At 54.4% G+C, this 16,945-nt stretch overlaps 2 protein-coding genes across 6 annotated transcripts in view; one reads left to right on the forward strand and one right to left on the reverse strand.

Moving 5' to 3' along the window:
* Positions 1-176: 176 nt before the first annotated feature.
* On the reverse strand, positions 177-6,163 carry SLC22A31 (solute carrier family 22 member 31). 4 transcript variants are annotated; one of them, XM_054455420.2, is made up of 9 exons: positions 5,515-6,163; positions 3,945-4,048; positions 3,645-3,799; positions 3,265-3,433; positions 2,898-3,043; positions 2,688-2,796; positions 2,367-2,581; positions 1,547-1,658; positions 177-728 (listed from the first exon to the last, which is right to left on the reverse strand). In XM_054455420.2, the coding sequence occupies exons 1-9, from the start codon at positions 6,115-6,117 to the stop codon at positions 422-424; spliced, it is 1,920 nt and encodes a 639-aa protein (XP_054311395.2). In that variant the 5' UTR covers positions 6,118-6,163; the 3' UTR covers positions 177-421. The 4 variants fall into 4 exon arrangements, with proteins under 4 accessions (XP_054311395.2, XP_054311394.2, XP_054311399.1 ...); XM_054455419.2 differs by having other exon boundaries at positions 177-755; XM_054455424.2 differs by lacking the exon at positions 5,515-6,163 and adding an exon at positions 4,317-4,355.
* Positions 6,164-6,266: 103 nt separating this feature from the next.
* ZNF778 (zinc finger protein 778) overlaps positions 6,267-16,945 on the forward strand; it is a 40,914-nt gene continuing 30,235 nt past the window's right edge. Inside the window, exons 1-2 of one of the 2 annotated variants that reach the window (XM_063654590.1) lie at positions 6,267-6,547; positions 13,339-13,589. The gene's annotated coding sequence lies outside the window, so the exon portion shown is untranslated. The remainder of the gene's footprint in view (positions 6,548-13,338; positions 13,590-16,945) is intronic. The other variant, XM_054455414.2, reaches the window with a different exon arrangement.

The raw sequence follows: 16,945 nt of genomic DNA on the forward strand, positions 1-16,945 counted from the left end.
TATCACCCTGCCTGGCTGGGGCAGGGGGCGGCCGGGGCTGCCACTACCTGGACAGGGGCTATAGAGCAGCTGCTGACACCCTGGCTCCTCGCTAGTGAGCCCAGAGGTGGGGAGCAGGCACAGGTGAGGCCCCTCTAGGCCCCAGGTGTGGCCTGAGGGAAGAACCAGGGAGGATGCCAAGTTCCACAGAAGCCTTTATCCTCCACACCTACTGGGTGTGGCCAGGGGGGGAGACCCAGGGCCTCCTAGTGCTTGGGGCCTGGCTGGGGACACCTTCATGCTGTCCCCACAGCTCCACCTGCACTGAGACACGGGCTTCTGAGAGGAATATGTTTGCCCTGGACCAGATGTCTGGGGTACTCAGCCATGCCCCAGGCCTTCACCTTGGTCCCATCCTGGCTCCCAGGGCCACCAGGCAGGACTAGTGCTGCTCCGGGGTGTGGCCGGCCCAACAGGAGTCAGAGGGCGGCAGCAGAGGCAGGTGGTCCTGGCGGGGGCAGCCCCGCAGGAGTGGGGAGCGGCGCAGGTGGTCGGCGTCCTGCAGTGACTGGGGCAGCCCCCGGCTTCGGCTCTCAGGCAGCAGCAGGACACACAGCAGGGTAAGGACAGCAAGGGAGGCGAAGACGACTTGTTGCAGGAAGAAGCCCCGCCGGCCGTGCAGGGTGTCCAGGGGGCTGGCTGCCTGGCCCAGGAACCCGGCCCCCAGCACCAGGCCCAGCCCGGCCCCCCTGTGAGAGAGAGTGCGTTGGGGGCAGCTGGTGGGGCAACAGATTGGGGGACACACGTGTGACTCCAGAGTGAGCGGGAGGAAGGCCCGGCCTCCGCACAGCCTAAGGTTTGTTGGTTGAGGATAATTTGAAAAATTGTTTTGGAAAAACCTCCTTCCCGTCCTGGAGCACTTTTTGCTCTGTTCGTTTCAAGACTGGAAAGTGGCCGGGCGCAGTGGCTCATGCCTGTAATCCCAGCACTTTGGGAGGCCGAGGCACGCGGATCATGAGGTCAGGAGATCGAGACCATCCTGGCTATCATGATGAAACACTGTCTTTACTAAAAATACAAAAATTAGCTGTGCATGGTGGTGCGTGCCTGTAATCCCAGCTACTCAGGAGGCTGAGGCAGGAGAATCGCTTGAACCAGAGAGTTGGAGGCTGCAGTGAGCTGAGATCGTACCACTGCACTCCAGCCTGGTGACAGAGCGAGACTCCATCTCAAAAAAAAAAAGATTGGAAAGTGATGGTTTCCCCTGGAATTCTGCCATTCCTGGAGGCTTCCTCATCTCTGCCCCACCCCGCACCCCTGGCTTCAGGCCTGCATGGCCTTCCCTCCCCTTCCCAGTTCCTGAGCCGTCTGCCCAGAGCCTTCTGTGAGCAGTGGCCCCCACCATCTAGGAGCAGCGCAGCGCTTTACCCCGAGTCTTTACTGGATGGAGGAATCACAGGCAGGAACCTGGGTGGGGTATGGGGACAGGGCCTCCTGTCCACCTGGCCCCTCCTCCCCATGAGAGGCCCTGGACCCTGCTGCGTGGCCGGGCAACCCTGAAGCTCACCTGATCACGGTGGGGAAGACCTCGGCCGCAAAGAGGCTGCTGAGTGCAGACACAGCCCGGGAGGCCAGGAGCCCCAGGACAGAGAGGAACAGCACAGTCCAGCCTGGCAGATCTGGGGACAAAGAACAGGGGTTCCCAGGCTCTCCCCCCAGGCCTTCCACTCTGGCCACTCAGGGCCCTTCCCCAGAGAACCACACCACTGTCTGGGGACCCACTTCCCAAGCCTCCTTCTCCAGCCCCCCTGAGAAACCTGGCGGGGGAACCTGTCCTCTGCAGCCTCATTCCAGCCTGGTTTGGATTCTAAGGATATTAGAATCCTGACCCTGAGCCGCAGCCACACCAACCACCTCCACTCGGGCCCACGCTCAGCTACTGCTCTGCTGTCCACTGTCTTTGCAATTTCGAGAACCGTCCTAAAATCTCGAATACTTTGGAAGCAAGGCCTGCATTTCATTTCGCACCCAGCTCCACACACCACGTGGCCGGCCGTGAGTATATGGGCCCTCCCACACCAGCCCACGGCCGGCCTCCGCCACCTGGAACTCTGGGCAGAGCTTTTACCCAGCCCAGCCTCTCGACCACTCATGCCCCTGCTGCACTGTGGCCGGGGCAGGTGTCTTAGGCTCAGACAGTTTCCTTACTTTAGGCCAGTCACAAAAGATCCTTTTGGGCCTTCCACAAGGATCAGAGGAAAACAAACAGCAGCTGGCCTTGAGCTGCCACCCCAGGCTGCTCCCGTGGGCACTATGGCCCCCTGGTGGGGCAGACCCTCAGCCCAAACACAATGGCTCCTGTATGGCCTGCGGGGCCCCAAGCTCACACTGGGCCCCAGCGAGGAGCAGCAGGGATGCCAGGCCTGTGGCCATGGTGCCCAGCAGCAGGACGAGGCGGCGTCCACAGCGATCTGCCGTCAGGAGTAGGAAGACCAAGGCTGCCGCCTCCAGGCCGGCCTCCAGGAAGTAGGGCAGGTAGAAGGCCGGCACCTGAGGTGCCAGGCTGCGGCGGAAGTTAGCTCTGATGCCTCCACCAACCAGCCTGGGAGAGAGGGCCAATCTATGGGCCCAGCCAGAGCCAGGGACTCTGGGGACCATATGCCCACCACTGGGGGATGGTGCAGGACCCCAGCCCTTCCTCAACTCACGAGCTGAAGCCCAAGATAAGCCCGTTTCTCCAGGTGACTCGGGTGCGCAGGAGCCCCAGGAGGCTGTGGTACCGGGGCTGGGGGCTCCCTGCAGACAGCATGGCCAGCTCTGTAGCCGCAGACACGTGAGGGGAGGGGGGTGAGGAGCTGTGCCTCTCCGAAGCCCTCCTCCAGTACCTGAATCTCTGTCCTCCCTGGCAGGCGCCTGACCTGTAGCCAGGGAGTTCTCCTCCAAGGAACTGTCCTCGGGGTCCACGCCGCTGGCTTCTGCAAAGCGCCACAGGACCTTCCTGGCTTGAGCTACCTGACCTGTGGCCAGCAGCCAGCAGGGGGACTCGGGGAACAGGGCCGGGAACCTGCAGGGTTGGTGAGGATGCCCACGGCTCCTTCCACCTCCTCCTGGAAGGAGAGGCAAAGGCCAGGGTCCCCACCCCACCCCCAGGCTCAGGGGCAGGACGTCACTGTGGTTCTCTGTGACCCTGTAACCCAGCCGTTTACCTGGCATGGGATACGTCGGTGCAGAGCGAAACTACATAGCCCCCACGAGGGCTGTTGGTCCAGCTCCCACCACACTTACCCCCAAAAGAGCAGCAAGAGTCCACTCATCAGGGCACCCAGCCCCTGCAGAAGACGCCAGTCCTGCACAAGCGCAGCCAGGCCGGGCAGCAGCAGGGTGCCCGCCACCGAGAAAAGGCCAGCCCCCACGGAGAAGACCAGGCGGTGCGGGGGGTCACACAACTCCAGGCCTGGGCAGACACAGACAGGCTGAAGTGGAGGCCTCGGGGAGGACTGGAACAGTTCCATTGGGAACTGCGGGGACCTACTGGTGACCTGCCCAGGAGCAGCATGCCCGAGGGACTCACTGCTCGCTGTCCCTGCAGCTCGGGGCCCTCGGCAAGGGAGCCTCAGAGGCCTGCGGGCCATCCACTGCCCCTCCCCCAGTGACAGGGTACTCACGAGCCAGGTACAGGGCGAGGAGGGCCCCTGCCAATGTCCCCCCATGGAGTAGGCGCAGGACCAGCAGGGTAGGGAAGCTGGCAGCCAGGGCCTCACTGGCCCCCAGGCCTGTGGTCAGCACCAGGGAGGCCACAAAAACTGCCCGGCGTCCAAACCTGTTGGGCAGCGGGGGACATGCTTGGACAGGGTCAGGATGACCCAGGGTCCAACCTTCATCCTGGCAGCACCAGGTCTAGCTGAACCCTGAGAGCACGCGGAGGGGAGGGCTGCTGGGCAGCAGGAAAAGGGAAGGGGCCTCACCGGTCACAGCCTGCTCCCAGGACGACACAGCCCAGCAGCCAGCCCAGGAGGTGGCTCGCCTGCTCCAGCGGGACCTTCCAGCCGTCTCCACACACAAGGTTCCACTATGGGGAACAGCAGCCACGTGGAAGCCAGCTCAGGACCCTCCCCTGGGGACAGGTGCAGGGAGTCCCAGAATGGCTACTGGAAGGGGCCCTCCATGTCCTGCTCAATCCCTCCGTGGAGAGAAGGCGAAACTGAGGCATGAGAGGGCAAGGGGCTTGGTCCAGGTCACACAGCAGCCTCTCTGGTCTCTGGTAGCCCCTGCACAGGGGTCGGGGGGATCTGCCCACCCTAAGTTTTCTGCTTGTCCCTAGATAGGGCCTTCCCCACCTCCACACACCGTTGCTCTTCCCCCACAGCCAGCTCTTGTCGGGCCTGTTTCCACCTCCTATTCCAAGGCACCCCAGGGACACTCACGGCCTTGGTGGCGTCATAGATACAGCCCCCACCCCTGCCGGCCAAGGGTCATAGCCATGACACAGGCCTAAGAAATGAGCCCCAGCACCTGCGCTGGTACCCACGCCCTCCCTGCCCTGCCCATTTCAAGAGGGACTCGGGCAGCGGCTGGAGAGCTGTGCTCAGCGGCATTTCCCGGTGAGGCCCTTGACCCTTGACCTCAGCTCTGCGCCTCCCCCCACCCCTTCTAGTTCCTGGGTCTTCTTGCCAAACTTAATCTATTGCTGGGGGCCATGCTATACCTGAGATTTTACTTTCAAACCTGACGTTTTGTGAAAGCTGATGGGGCATTCCTGGATCCAGGCACCAAACAGGAGGGCAGGTTGGAGGTGGGAGGGAGCAGGGTGGAGAGAGAAGCCCGGCGGGTTCCAGGGCCCCAGGCAGCCCTTGCGAAGATGTGGCAACCCCGTCCCAGTTTCCACAATGGGGCCAATCCTCCCAGGGTGGGGGGTGGGGGCCGCGGGGCAAAGGCTGCCTCAGGGGTGGCCAGGTCTCAGTCCCAGCGTGGAAAGGGATGAAAGGGGCCTGGAGGTCCCTGCCGCCCGCCTCCCCATCTCTTCTCACGCAGACCATCAAGGTTTCCCTTCAGGCAATGCGGTCTCTGGCCCAGCCTCTGCGCGCCTCACTGATGGGAAGCCCACCTTCCCCAATCTGTGCTGACCACGTCAGTCCCTCCAAGCAGAGACTCTGCCTTGGAAAGCCAGCCCAAAGCCACGGTCTGCTCAAGACGCTGGTGGTCAAGAAGCAAATTCCAGACCCTGCTCCCCCACCGGCGCGGGCCGCCCTCGCCTTCAGCTCCAATCCTCCGGCGCCCCAGGCCGCCCCGCGCCTGGCAGCTCCCAGGCCCAGATTCAGCCCCCGCCCGGCCCCTGGGAGCAGCCTCTCCGCGGGCCTGGCTGGTGCGCGCCCGTCTGCCGCACCGTCGGGCCGGCGGCCGCCCCGGAGCAGGAAGCCCAGGAGGACGGCCGGGGGGCCCGGGTCAGAGGCGCCAGGTAGGATGGAGAAAGGACACCCAGGGCCTCGGCGGTTTGGGAGCAGGGAGGGCTGCGGGGCAGCAGGGACGGGGGCGCACCTGGGTGACCGGGCTTTGCAGGAGGCCGGCGCTGGGCAGCGCGTAGAGCCAGCCGCGTGTGCAGGGCCGGGTGCCGTTGCTCGCGGGCGCGGGGCGCGGGCCGGGGCGGGTGCGGGGCGCGGGATCTGGGTAGCGCAGGAGCAGGCAGGGACTCGGGGCGCGCGTGGGCCCCAGGCGCGGGATGGCGGCGTCCAGCAGCGCGGGTCCGCGCAGGGCGCGCAGCGGTGGGGGCAACAGCGTGGGGTCCGGTCGGCAGTGGTGCGCGGGCTGCGCGGTAAGCAGCGCTTCGGAGCTCAGCGCCAGCCCCAGCACTATGCAGGGTACCCACGAGGCGGCGGCCAGCAGGCGCCGGGCCCGGCCAAAGCCGCCCGCAGCTCTCAGCACCCGCGCCTCCTGCTCCATCGGCCGCCGGCTGCGCTCGGGACGGGGCGGGGCCTGGACCAGGGAGGGCTCCTGGGGCGGGGCTTGGGGGGGGCGGGGCGAGGCATTAAGGGGCGGGGACTGAGTCCTGTGGAGGCGGGGTGTGGGGCGGGGTTGCATGGGGGCGGGGCCTAAGGCGTGAATGGGCGGGGCCTGAGTGGGGCGGGGCCCGATATGGGGCATAGGGCGGGGAGGTTAAGGGGCGGGGAGGTTGAGAGGCGGGGCTTGCGGCCGAACGGCGAGAGGGCGGGGCCCCGTGAGGGCGGCACGTGGGGGCCGGGGGCGTGGCAGGGGCGTGGCCGGGAGCGCTCAGGTGCGTGCGGGGCGCAGGTGCACACAGGTTGCCCGCGGGCGCGCGGGGTCCGGCGGGCGTCCCGGGGTGGTCCCCGTGTGGGGCCGGGGGCGTCCGCGCGGGCGGGCGAGGTCGGGGAGGGCAGCCGCCCGCCCTCCTCCGCGCTGGGAGCTTTCGGCTGGTTCTGCGGGAGGAGCTCCCCGGTGACCCGCGGGTTCTGAAACCGCCGCTCGGGAGCTCGGGGCCTGCGCGGCGTCTACGGGGCGAGCGAGGGAGCACTGACGCCTTTCGCCCGGATCCTTCTCCCCTTCCGAGAACCAGGTAGGTCGCGTTTATTTTCAAGTCCGATTGTTTTCGCGGTAACATTTGTGAGAAACATCACGGTGGATCCTGTGGGTCGCTGAGTTTTCTGACTCCCGGTTTGTCTTACTTTGCTTTGTCAGTGGGCTCTGCGCTCGCGTTAACAATTCGAATTGGCACGTTTCTGCGTTTAAGAACGCTGCTCGCTTCCTCACACTTAGATTGAGGTGGAACTCACGTCACATAAACCGGGCCGCGGGGCTGAGCTCAGTGGGGCCCCCCCACAGTGTTGCGGGACCAGCACCTTCCCGGGCTCCGGAACAGCTTCGACCCGAGCAGAGCCCGGCCCGTCGGCAGCCGCTCTCTGCGCCCCTCCCGGGCCCTGCAGCCCCCGCCCTGCTCCGCGGACCAGCCTGTTGTGACCTCCGTTCAGTGGAGCCCTACGTGCTGTGGCTTTTGTGTTCCGGCGTCTTTCGCTTAGAATCGCGTCTTCAAGGTTCGTCCGCGGTGGAGCGGGGATCACGCCCGCGTTCCTTGGCAGGAGTGAAGAATATTCCGTGGATGGAGCCCACACGTTTCTCTCTTCCTCTGTTGATGGACAGCGGGTTGTTTCCACTTTTTGCCTTTTGTGTCCAGTGACGCGATGAACATTTTCGTACAAGTATTTGGGTGCCTGTTTCCATTTATCTTTGGTGTATACCTAGGCGTGAATAGCTGGGCCTTAGGGTGTGAACTGTTTGTGAAACCGCAGAACGGTTTTCCGCAGCGGTGGCTCGATTTCACCACCAGCAATACAGGAGGGTGCCCGTTCCCCGACATCCTTGCCAACACCCATGTTCCCTTTGGTTTCTGTTATTTTATTGTGGTAAAACACAACAACATGTATCATCTTAACCATTTTAAGTGTGCAGTTCAGTGGTATCAAATACATTCACAGTATGGTGCAGCCGTCACCCCCGTCCAGCTCCTTAACTCTGTTCACCTTGTAAAACAGAAACTCGATGCCCGTTACATAATAACTCCCCATAGCCCCTCCCCCTCGCCCCGGGGAACCAGCATTCTATGTTCTGTCTGTGATTTTGACTACACTGAGTATCTCTCAGAAGTGGAATCACACAGCAGTTTTCTTTTTGTGAACGGTTTATTTCACTTGGCATAATGTCCTCAAGATTCATTCATATCCTTCCATATGTTAGAATTTCCTTCCTTTTAAAGGCAGAATAATACTCCATTGTATGGATATGTCACATTTGGTTTACCCATTCATCTGTTTCTGTAAACTAGGTTGCTTCCGCCTTTTGGCAATTGTGAATAATGCTGTTATGAACATGAAATATAAATATCTCCTTGACACCCTGCTTTGAATTATTTTCAATGTATATACCTAGAAATGGAATTGCTGAATCAGAGGGTAGTTCTATTTTTAACTTTTTCAGGAATCACCAGACTGTTTCTACAGTGGCTGCACCATTGTACATTTCCAGCAGCAAGGTACCGATTTCTCCCATCCTCACCTACATTGTTATTTTCTGTTTTTTTGATAGCAGTCATCCTAATAATAGATATGGGATGGTATTTCATTGTAGTTTTCATTTGCTTTTTCCTAATGATTAGTGATATTGAACATGTTTTCATGTTCTTATTGGTCATTTGTGTATCTTCTTTGGAGAAATATCTGTCCAAGTCCTTTACCCATTTTTGAATTGGGCTGTTCCTTTTTGTTGTTGTTGTTGTTATTGAGCGTTAGCAGTTCTCTCTTTGTTCTAGATATTAATCCATTATTATATATATATGATTTCCAAATATTTTCTCCCATTCTGCGAGTAGCTCTTTTACTGTGTTAATATTGTCTTTTGATGCACAAAACTTTTTCATTTTTATGAAGGTCAATCTGTTTTTCCTTTTCTGGCATGTGCCTTGGGTGTCATATCCAGGAAATCATTGCCAGGTCTGGTGTCATGAAGCTTTTGCCCTATGTTTTCTTCTAAGAGTGTTATAAATTAAGGTCTTACATTAAGGTATTTGATCCATTTTTAGGTAATTTTTGTATCTGGTGTTAGGTAAGAGTACAGCTGCATTCTTTTGCATGAAGATATTTCATTTCCCCAGCACCATTTGTTGAAAAACCACTGTCCTTTCTTCATCGACTGGTCTCAACACCCTTGTCAAAAATCGTTCGACCATATTTAGGAGTGTTCATTGCTGGGCTCTCTATTCTATTCCATTGGTCTAGATGGCTGTCTTCATGCCAGTACTACACTGTTTTGATTACTGAAGATTTTTTTTTTTTTTTTTTTTTGAGATGGAGTTTCGCTCTTGTTGCCTAGGCTGGAGTGCAGTGGCGCAATCTTGGCTCACCGCAACCTCTGCCTCCCAGGTTCAAGCATTTCTCCTGCCTCAGCCTCCCAAGTAGCTGGGATTACAGGCATGCGCCACCATGCCCGGATAAATTTTGTGTTTTTAGTAGAGACCGAGTTTCTCCATATTGGCCAGGCTGGTCTCAAACTCCCAAACTCAGGTGATCCACCTGCCTCGGCCTCCCAAAGTGCTGGGATTACAGGCGTGAGCCACCGCACCCAACCCAATTACTGAAGATTTTAAGTGAGGTTTTTTTTTCTTCCTTTTTTTTTTTTTTTTCTCTTGGAGACAGATTCTCGCTCTGTCACCCAGGCTGGAGTAAAGCGGTGTGATCCTGGGTCACTGCAACCTCTGCCTCCCGGGTTCAAGAGATTCTCCTGCCTCAGCCTCCCGAGTATCTGTGACTACAGGCACGCGCCACCAAGCCCAGCTAATTTTTTGTATTTTAGTAGAGACGAGGTTTCACTGTGTTGCCCAAGCTGGTCTCAAACTCCTGAGCTCAGACAATCCACCCACCTCGGCTTCCCAAAGTGCTAGGATTACAGGAGTGAGCCCCCGCACCCAACCCAATTACTGAAGATTTTAAGTGAGTTTTTTTCTTTTCTTCTTCTTTTTTTTTTTTTTCTTGGAGACAGATTCTCGCTCTGTCACCCAGGCTGGAGTATAGCGGCGTGATCCTGGCTCACTGCAACCTCTGCCTCCCGGGTTCAAGTGATTCTCCTGCCTCAGCCTCCCGAGTATCTGGGACTACAGGCACATGCCACCAAGCCCAGTTAATTTTTTGTATTTTGGTAGAGATGAGGTTTCACTGTGTTGACCAAGCTGGTCTCAAACTCCTGAGCTCAGACAATCCACCTGCCTCAGCCTCCCAAAGTGCTAGGATTACAGGCGTGGACCAGTGTGCCCGGCCTGAAGTAAGTTTGAAATCAGGAACTGTGAGTCCTCCAGCTTTGTCCCAAGTAGCTGGGACTACAGGTGCCCACCACCACGCCCAGCTAATTTTTTTGTATTTTTAGTAGAAACGGGGTTTCACCATGTTAGCCAGGATGGTCTCGATCTCCTGACCTTGTGATCCGCCTGTTTTGGCCTCCCAAAGTGCTGGGATTACAGGCGTGAGCCACTGCGCCTGGCCCATATTAATTTTTAAATGAATTTTTCTGTAAAAACAATGTCACTGGGACTTTGATACGAATTCCCTATCAAAATGTTTTGATAGAAGAATTAATAGTGTTTTGAATTAATCAAAATTGATTGCATTGAATCTGTAGATTTATATGGGCAGTGTTGACATTTTTAACAATATTAATTCTTCTAATCCATGAACATGGGATGTGTTTTCATTTGTTTATGCTTTCTTTAATTTTTTGTATATTTTTATTGCACAATTCTTTTACCTCCTTGGTTAAGTTAGTTATTAAGTATTTTATTTTATTTTATTTATTTATTTTTTTTTGAGATGGAGTCTCGCTCGGTCACCCAGGCTGGAGTGCAGTGGCCACCATCTCTGCTCACAGCAACCTCCGCCTTCCAGGTTCAAGCGATTCTCCTGCCTCAGCCTCCCGAGTAGCTGGGACTACAGGCACCTGCCACCACACCCGGTTAATTTTTTGTATTTTTAGTAGACGGAGTTTCTCTGTGTTAGCCAGGATGGTCTCGATCTCCTGACCTCATGATCCATCCGCCTCGGGAGTATTTTATTCTTTTACTTTTATTTTTTGAGATGGAGTCTTGCTCTGTCACCCAGGCTGGAGTGCAGTGGCATGATCTTGGCTAACTGCAACCTCTGCCTCCCGGGTTCAAGCAATTCTCCTGCCTCAGCCTCCCAACTAGCTGAGATTACAGGTGCCTGCCACCATACCTGGCTAATTTTTTTGTATTCGTAGTAGAGATGGGGTTTCACCATGTTGGCCAGGCTGGTTTTGAACTCCTGACCTCAAGTGACCTGCCCACCTCGGCCTTCCAAAGTGCTGGGATTACAGGCGTGAGCCATCACACCTGGCCAAGATGCTATTGTGAGCAGAATTATTTTTGTAAATACTTTTTAGATTGTTAATTGATAGTACATAGAAATGCACTGGTTTTGCATTTTGACATTGTATCCTGCTACTTTGCTGAATTCATTTATTAGTTCGAACACATTTTGTCTGTGTGTGTAATCTTCAAGGATTTTCTGTATATAAGATCATATCCTCTGCGAACAGATTATTTTACTTCTTGCTTTCCAATTTGGGTGGCTTTTATTGTATTTTCTTCCCGAATTGCTCTGGCCAGAACTTCCAGTACTATGTTGAATCCAAGTGGTGAAAGCCAGCAACCTTGCCTCATTTCTCATCTTAAAGGAAAAGTTCATTCTTTCACCATTCTGTAAGACAGTTGCTTTGGGTTTTTCATGTATGACTTTTTTTTTTTTTTTCTGAGACGGAGTCTTGCTCTGTCGCCCAGGCTGGAGTGCAGTGGCGCGATCTTGGCTCACTGCAATCTCAGCCTGCCAGGTTCAAACGATTCTTCTGCCTCAGCCTCCTGAGTAGCTGGGACTACAAGCGCCCACCACCATGCTCAGCTAATCTTTTGTATTTTTAGTAGAGACGGGGTTTCACCATGTTAGCCAGGACGGTCTCAATCTCCTGACCTCACGATCTGCCCGCCTCGACCTCCCAAAGTGTTGGGATTATAGGCATGAGCCACCCCGTCCAGCCTATTTTGTTGGTTATTACGTTAATGTTCGTAAGGGATATTAGTCTCTAGTTTTCTTATGATATCTCTGACAGGCTTTGGTGTCAGAGTAATGCAAGCTTCATAGAAAGAGTTAAGAAGTATTTCCTCCTCTTAAGTGTTTTGGAAGTGTTTGAGAATTTTTAACATTAAATCATCTTTAAACATGTGGTAGAATTCACTAGTGAAGCCATCAGGTCTAGAGCTTTTCTTTTTTTTTTTTTTCTTTTCTTTTTTTTTTTTGTGAGATGCAGTCTCACTCTGTCTCCCAGGCTGGAGTGCAGTGGCGTGATCTCAGCTCACTTCAACCTCTGCCTCCCGGGTTCAAGCAGTTCTCCTGCCTCAGCTTCCCGAGTAGCTGGGACTATAGATGTGTGCCACCATGCCCAGCTAATTTTTTTGTACTTTTAGTAGAGATGGGGTTTCACCATATTGGCCAGGCTGGTTTCGAACTCCTGACCTTAGGTAATCCGCCTTCCCCAGCCTCTCACAGTGCTGGGATCACAGGTGTGAGCACGGCGCCGGTCAGGGTTTTTCTTTATCAGAATTTTGACTAGTGATTCTATCTCCATACTACTTACAGGTCCACTCAGATTTCTAGCTTCTTCCTGATTTAGTCTTGGTATTTTAGTGTGTCTGGGAATGTGTTCATTTCAGTTGGGTTATACAATTGGTGTACGACTTTTTTCATAACACTCTCTTACAGTCTTTTTATTTCTGTAGAATCAGTGGTAATGTCCCCACTTGGATTTCTGCTATTGGTAATTTGAGTGTTCTCTTTTTTCTTAGTCCATTTAGCAAAAAGTTCGTCAATTTTGTTGATCTTTTCAAAAAATCAACTTTTGGTTTCATCCTTTTTTTCATTTCTGTTATTTTTGTTCTAATCTTTATTATTTTCTTATTTCTACTAGCTTTGGGTTTTGGTTGTTCGTTTCTGGTTCTTTAAGTTGATTTGAGGTATTTCTGTTTTTGCTTTTTTTGTTTTGTATTGAGATGGAGTCTCGCTCTGTCACCCAGGCTGGAGTGCAGTGGCGCGATCTCGACTCACTGTAACCTCCGCCTCCCGGGTTCACGCCATTCTCCTGCCTCAGCCTGCCCAGTAGCTGGGACTACAGGCGCCCGCCACCATGCCAGGCTAATTTTTTGTATTTTGTAGTAGAGACGGGGTTTCACTGTGTTAGCCAGGATGGTCTCAATCTCCTGACCTCGTGATCTGCCCTCCTTGGCTTCCCAAAGTGCTGGGATTACAGGCGTGAGCCACCGCACCCGGCCAATAATCTCTTTAATTTGTGTGTCATTAAACATGGGTAAATACAGCTGTCAGCAGCCTCCCCGTGGCTGCTCTGGGTGCTCTGCCTGTTGATTGGACTTGCTCTGCAAGGAGCAGCCACTCTTTGTGCATGGCTGCTCAGTAAAGCTGCATCTTCCACCGCTGGCTCACCCTCGCATACTTTCCGGGGTGAAGTCAAGGACCCTCCTGGGCCAAGCTGCAGTTTTGGGGCTCACCTGCCCTACATCACCTTGACGGCCAAAAAGGGATGAAGAGAAGACAGTGAGAGGCAGAGAGGCGGTGATTGGCAGGGCAGCAAATGACCCAAGGTGGCAGGTCAGTGAGAGACAGTGACCAGCGCCATGGCCATCAAAGCTGCAAACATCGCGGCTGGGACAGTGGAACGCTGTGACACTGCAGACCTGTGACACTAGCCACAGGCTCTTTCAAGGGCCATCATCTTTCCTGACAGGTGGCGGAGCCGAGTGGCCACAGCACCACCTCGTGTGAGACCCACTGCTCTGGTCGGCTGGTTCATGACACCCACTGCTCTGGTCGGCTGGTTCATGACACCCACTGCTCTGGTCGGCTGGTTCATGACACCCACTCCTCTGGTCGGCTGGTTGCAGAACCACACGCCGCTCCCCTCCTAATGGCTGAACCCCTGCAAACCAGGGAGACCTGGGGGCAACCGGGCAGTGCCATTTTGGCCTCCGTGGACAGGTAAGTGTCCCTGCTGTGTGTTCTGCCAATATTGGGTGAGCCAATATCGCCCCCGCCCTTCCTTATTTGCCACTCTGAGATCCCCTTCCCTGCCTCACCCGTCTTCCACACCCATTAGAGCAAACAAAGTGTAGCCAGGTAGAGAGGTCCCAATTTTGTAAATAACTTGGATCCAGCTCTCTTGTTTAGGTTGCTTTGCTTATGTGATGTGTGTTATGTCTAGCATGCTATCAAATTGGCTGATAAATAAAAGGGCACCCATAAACTAAACAAATGAACGAAAGAAATAAGACCACACACCCAAAGAAGATCAAGTACCATGGCCACATGCCACGGAAATGACCGAAAGTGACCTTACACGGTTCTGGAAACTCCAGAAACTCCAGAAACTTCTAAAAAGTCCCTTAATTTGCATACAATTAAAAGTGGGTATAAATACAGCTGCTGGCCGGGGGCAGTGGCTCACACCTGTAATCCTAGCACTTTGGGAGGCTGAGGCGTGTGGGTCACTTGAGGTCAGGAGTTTGAGACCAGCTCAAGCAACATGGCAAAACCCCATTTCTACTATAAATACAAAAATTAGCCAGGTGTGGTGGTGGGCACCTGTAATCCCAGCTGCTCAGGAGGCTGACACAGGGGAATCACTTGAACCCAGGAGGCGGAGGTTGCAGTGAGCCAAGATCGTACCACTGCACTCCAGCCTGGGCAACAGAGCGAGACTGTCTCAAAAAAATTAATAAGGCCAGGCGTGGTGGCTCATGTCTGTAATCCCAGCACTTTGGGAGGCCGAGGCGGGTGGTTCATGAGGTCAGGAGATCAAGACCATCCTGGCTAACACGGTGGAACCCCGTCTCTACTAAAAATACAAAAAATTAGCTGGGCGTAGTGGGAGGCACCTGTAGTCCCAGCTACTCGGGAGGCTGAGGCAGGAGAATGGCGTGAACCCGAGAGGTGGAGCTTGCAGTGAGCTGAGATTGTGCCACTGCACTCCAGCCTGGGTGACAGAGCAAGACTCTGTCTCAATAAATAAATAAATAAATAAATAAATAAATAAATACGTACATACATACATGCATACATACGTACATACATACATGCATACATACGTACATACATACATACATACAGCAGTCAATAGCCCATCTACAGTTACTCTGCATGCATTGTCTGTGGGGTAGCCCTGCTTTGCAAGGAGCAGCCACTTTCCATACATGGCTGCCTCCGTAACCCTGCCTCCTCCTGCCTCAGGCTCACCCTTACATTCTTTCCTGGGTGAAGCCAAGAACCCTCCTGGGCCAAGCCCGAATTTGGGGCTCACCTTCCCTGCATCATCTTGGCAGAGCTTCAAAATTTGGTATTTTCCCAGTTCTCCTTGCTGCTGTTTACTTCTCAGTCTTCAGCGACCTTTTCCATACGTTCTGTCCAGGTTTGGTGTTGCATTCAGCAGGAGAGATGAGCAAAGTTACTCGCTTGCTCTCACCTGGAACGCATACTGAGGCTCTTCACTGTGGTTGTGACACACACAAGCTGCAGTTTGGGGCCAGGCCGCCATCTGTCACTTGGTTATGCTGAGTATCAGCAGAGCCTCCAAGGACTCCCTCCACCCTGTCTGGAGAGCCCTCAGCTAAACTGGGTTCCAGTGACAGGCAGCTGGCAGCCCTGCGTTCATGGGAAACAAAGGGGCTGGACATGGCATTTGCCATGCACCTGTGACCGGACGCAGCTTTTACACGGTGGAAGGCCCAATGCTTCATCGTCTAACCTGCGATCTGGGGTCCATCCCATGGGGAATTTGCTCATGCTGACAGATGCCCCGTGGCTCTTGTCTGACCTGTGTCCAGCCTGTGCCTGCCTGACCATGGCTCTGGCCCTGGGAGCCTGCCCTTGTATCCCCCCGCTGCCCCGGGTCTCCAGGAAAATGCAGCCTGGGCCCCCCCGGCCCTTTTGGTGGAAGGCGCAAATTCAACCACTGCAATAGGAAACACATTCAAAGATTTATTACCTACAGACCCTGGGCAGGGTGGGGTCCAGGAGTGGAGGGAAGAGTGGGTCCCATCAGGGAAGAGTGGTCCCATGAGGGAAGAGTGGGTCCCATGAGGGAAGAGTGGTCCATGAGGCAAGAGTGGTCCCCATGAGGGAAGAGTGGTCCCCATGAGGGAAGAGTGGGTCCCATGAGGGAAGAGTGGTCCATGAGGCAAGAGTGGGGCAGAGAGAGCAGGAGGGGAGGGGAGCAGGGTGAAGTAGTGGGAGCCAGAGGATGGTAACTACCACAAGTCTCCACTTATTGCCGTCCGGGGGTCTTGGAATTGTGACTTTACGCAAAACGACATCCAACAGGTCCTTGAATAACATCATTTTGTTCAATGTTGCTTTCTTATAATGCTGATAATTAAAAATTGGTTTATTTATGTCATCTCCCTTAAAGTCGCAGTTTCTGAGAACCTGTTTACATGGACATTAAGTGAGGACTTACTGTATATATACCTAGAAATTCACAGGCAAATGCCTGAATGGCCCCTTTAAGGAAGTGGGAGGCCAGTATGGTGGCTTATGCCTATAATCCCAGGCTAAGGCGTGAGGATTGCTGAAGGCAGGAGTTCAAGACCAATCTAGGCAACATTGCAAATGCCCTATCCACAATTCATAAAAATTCTATAAGGAAGTGGTGGGAGAGTAGGGAGGGAGCCACTTCCTAGGCAGAACAGAGGCCTCTACATTCTCATCTCTGCCCGTGGGCGTGGGCCGCTGGATGTGGTGTCCTCCTAATGCTCAAGCTCAGTCTTTTTTTTTTTTTTTTTGAGGCAGAGTCTCTCTCTGTCACCCAGGCTGGAATGCAGTGGCACAATCTGGGATTACTGCAAGCTTCGCCTTCTGGGTTCACACCATTTTCCTGGCTGAGCCTCCACACCCACTAATTTTCTCCTAGCTCCGCCCAGCTGATTTTTTGTATTTTTAGTAGAGACAGTGTTCACCGTATCAGCCAGAATGGTCTCAATCTCCTGACCTCGTGATCTGCCCGCCTCAGCCTCCCAAAGTGCTGGGATTACAGGCGTGAGCCACTGGGCCCCGCCAAGCTCAGTCTTTACTATGTTTCCTGTTACACGGTTTTGTTACTCATTCTAGACCAAGTTCAGTTTGATTGTTTCTGTGCATATTACATTTTATGTGTCCCTCTATCCCTGTTGGGTTTTGTTGCTTTTTTTTTTGAGACAAGGGTCTCACTCTGTCACCCAGGCTGGAGTGCAGTGGTGCAATCTCAGTTCACTGCAACCTCCGCCTCTCAGGTTCAGGGAATTCTCCTATCTCAGCCTCCTGAGTAGCTGATATCACAGATGCCCACCACCATGCCCAGCTAA

The sequence above is a fragment of the Pongo pygmaeus genome, chromosome 18 (genome assembly GCF_028885625.2).
Source record: "Pongo pygmaeus isolate AG05252 chromosome 18, NHGRI_mPonPyg2-v2.0_pri, whole genome shotgun sequence".
Taxonomy (NCBI): Eukaryota; Metazoa; Chordata; class Mammalia; order Primates; family Hominidae; genus Pongo; species Pongo pygmaeus.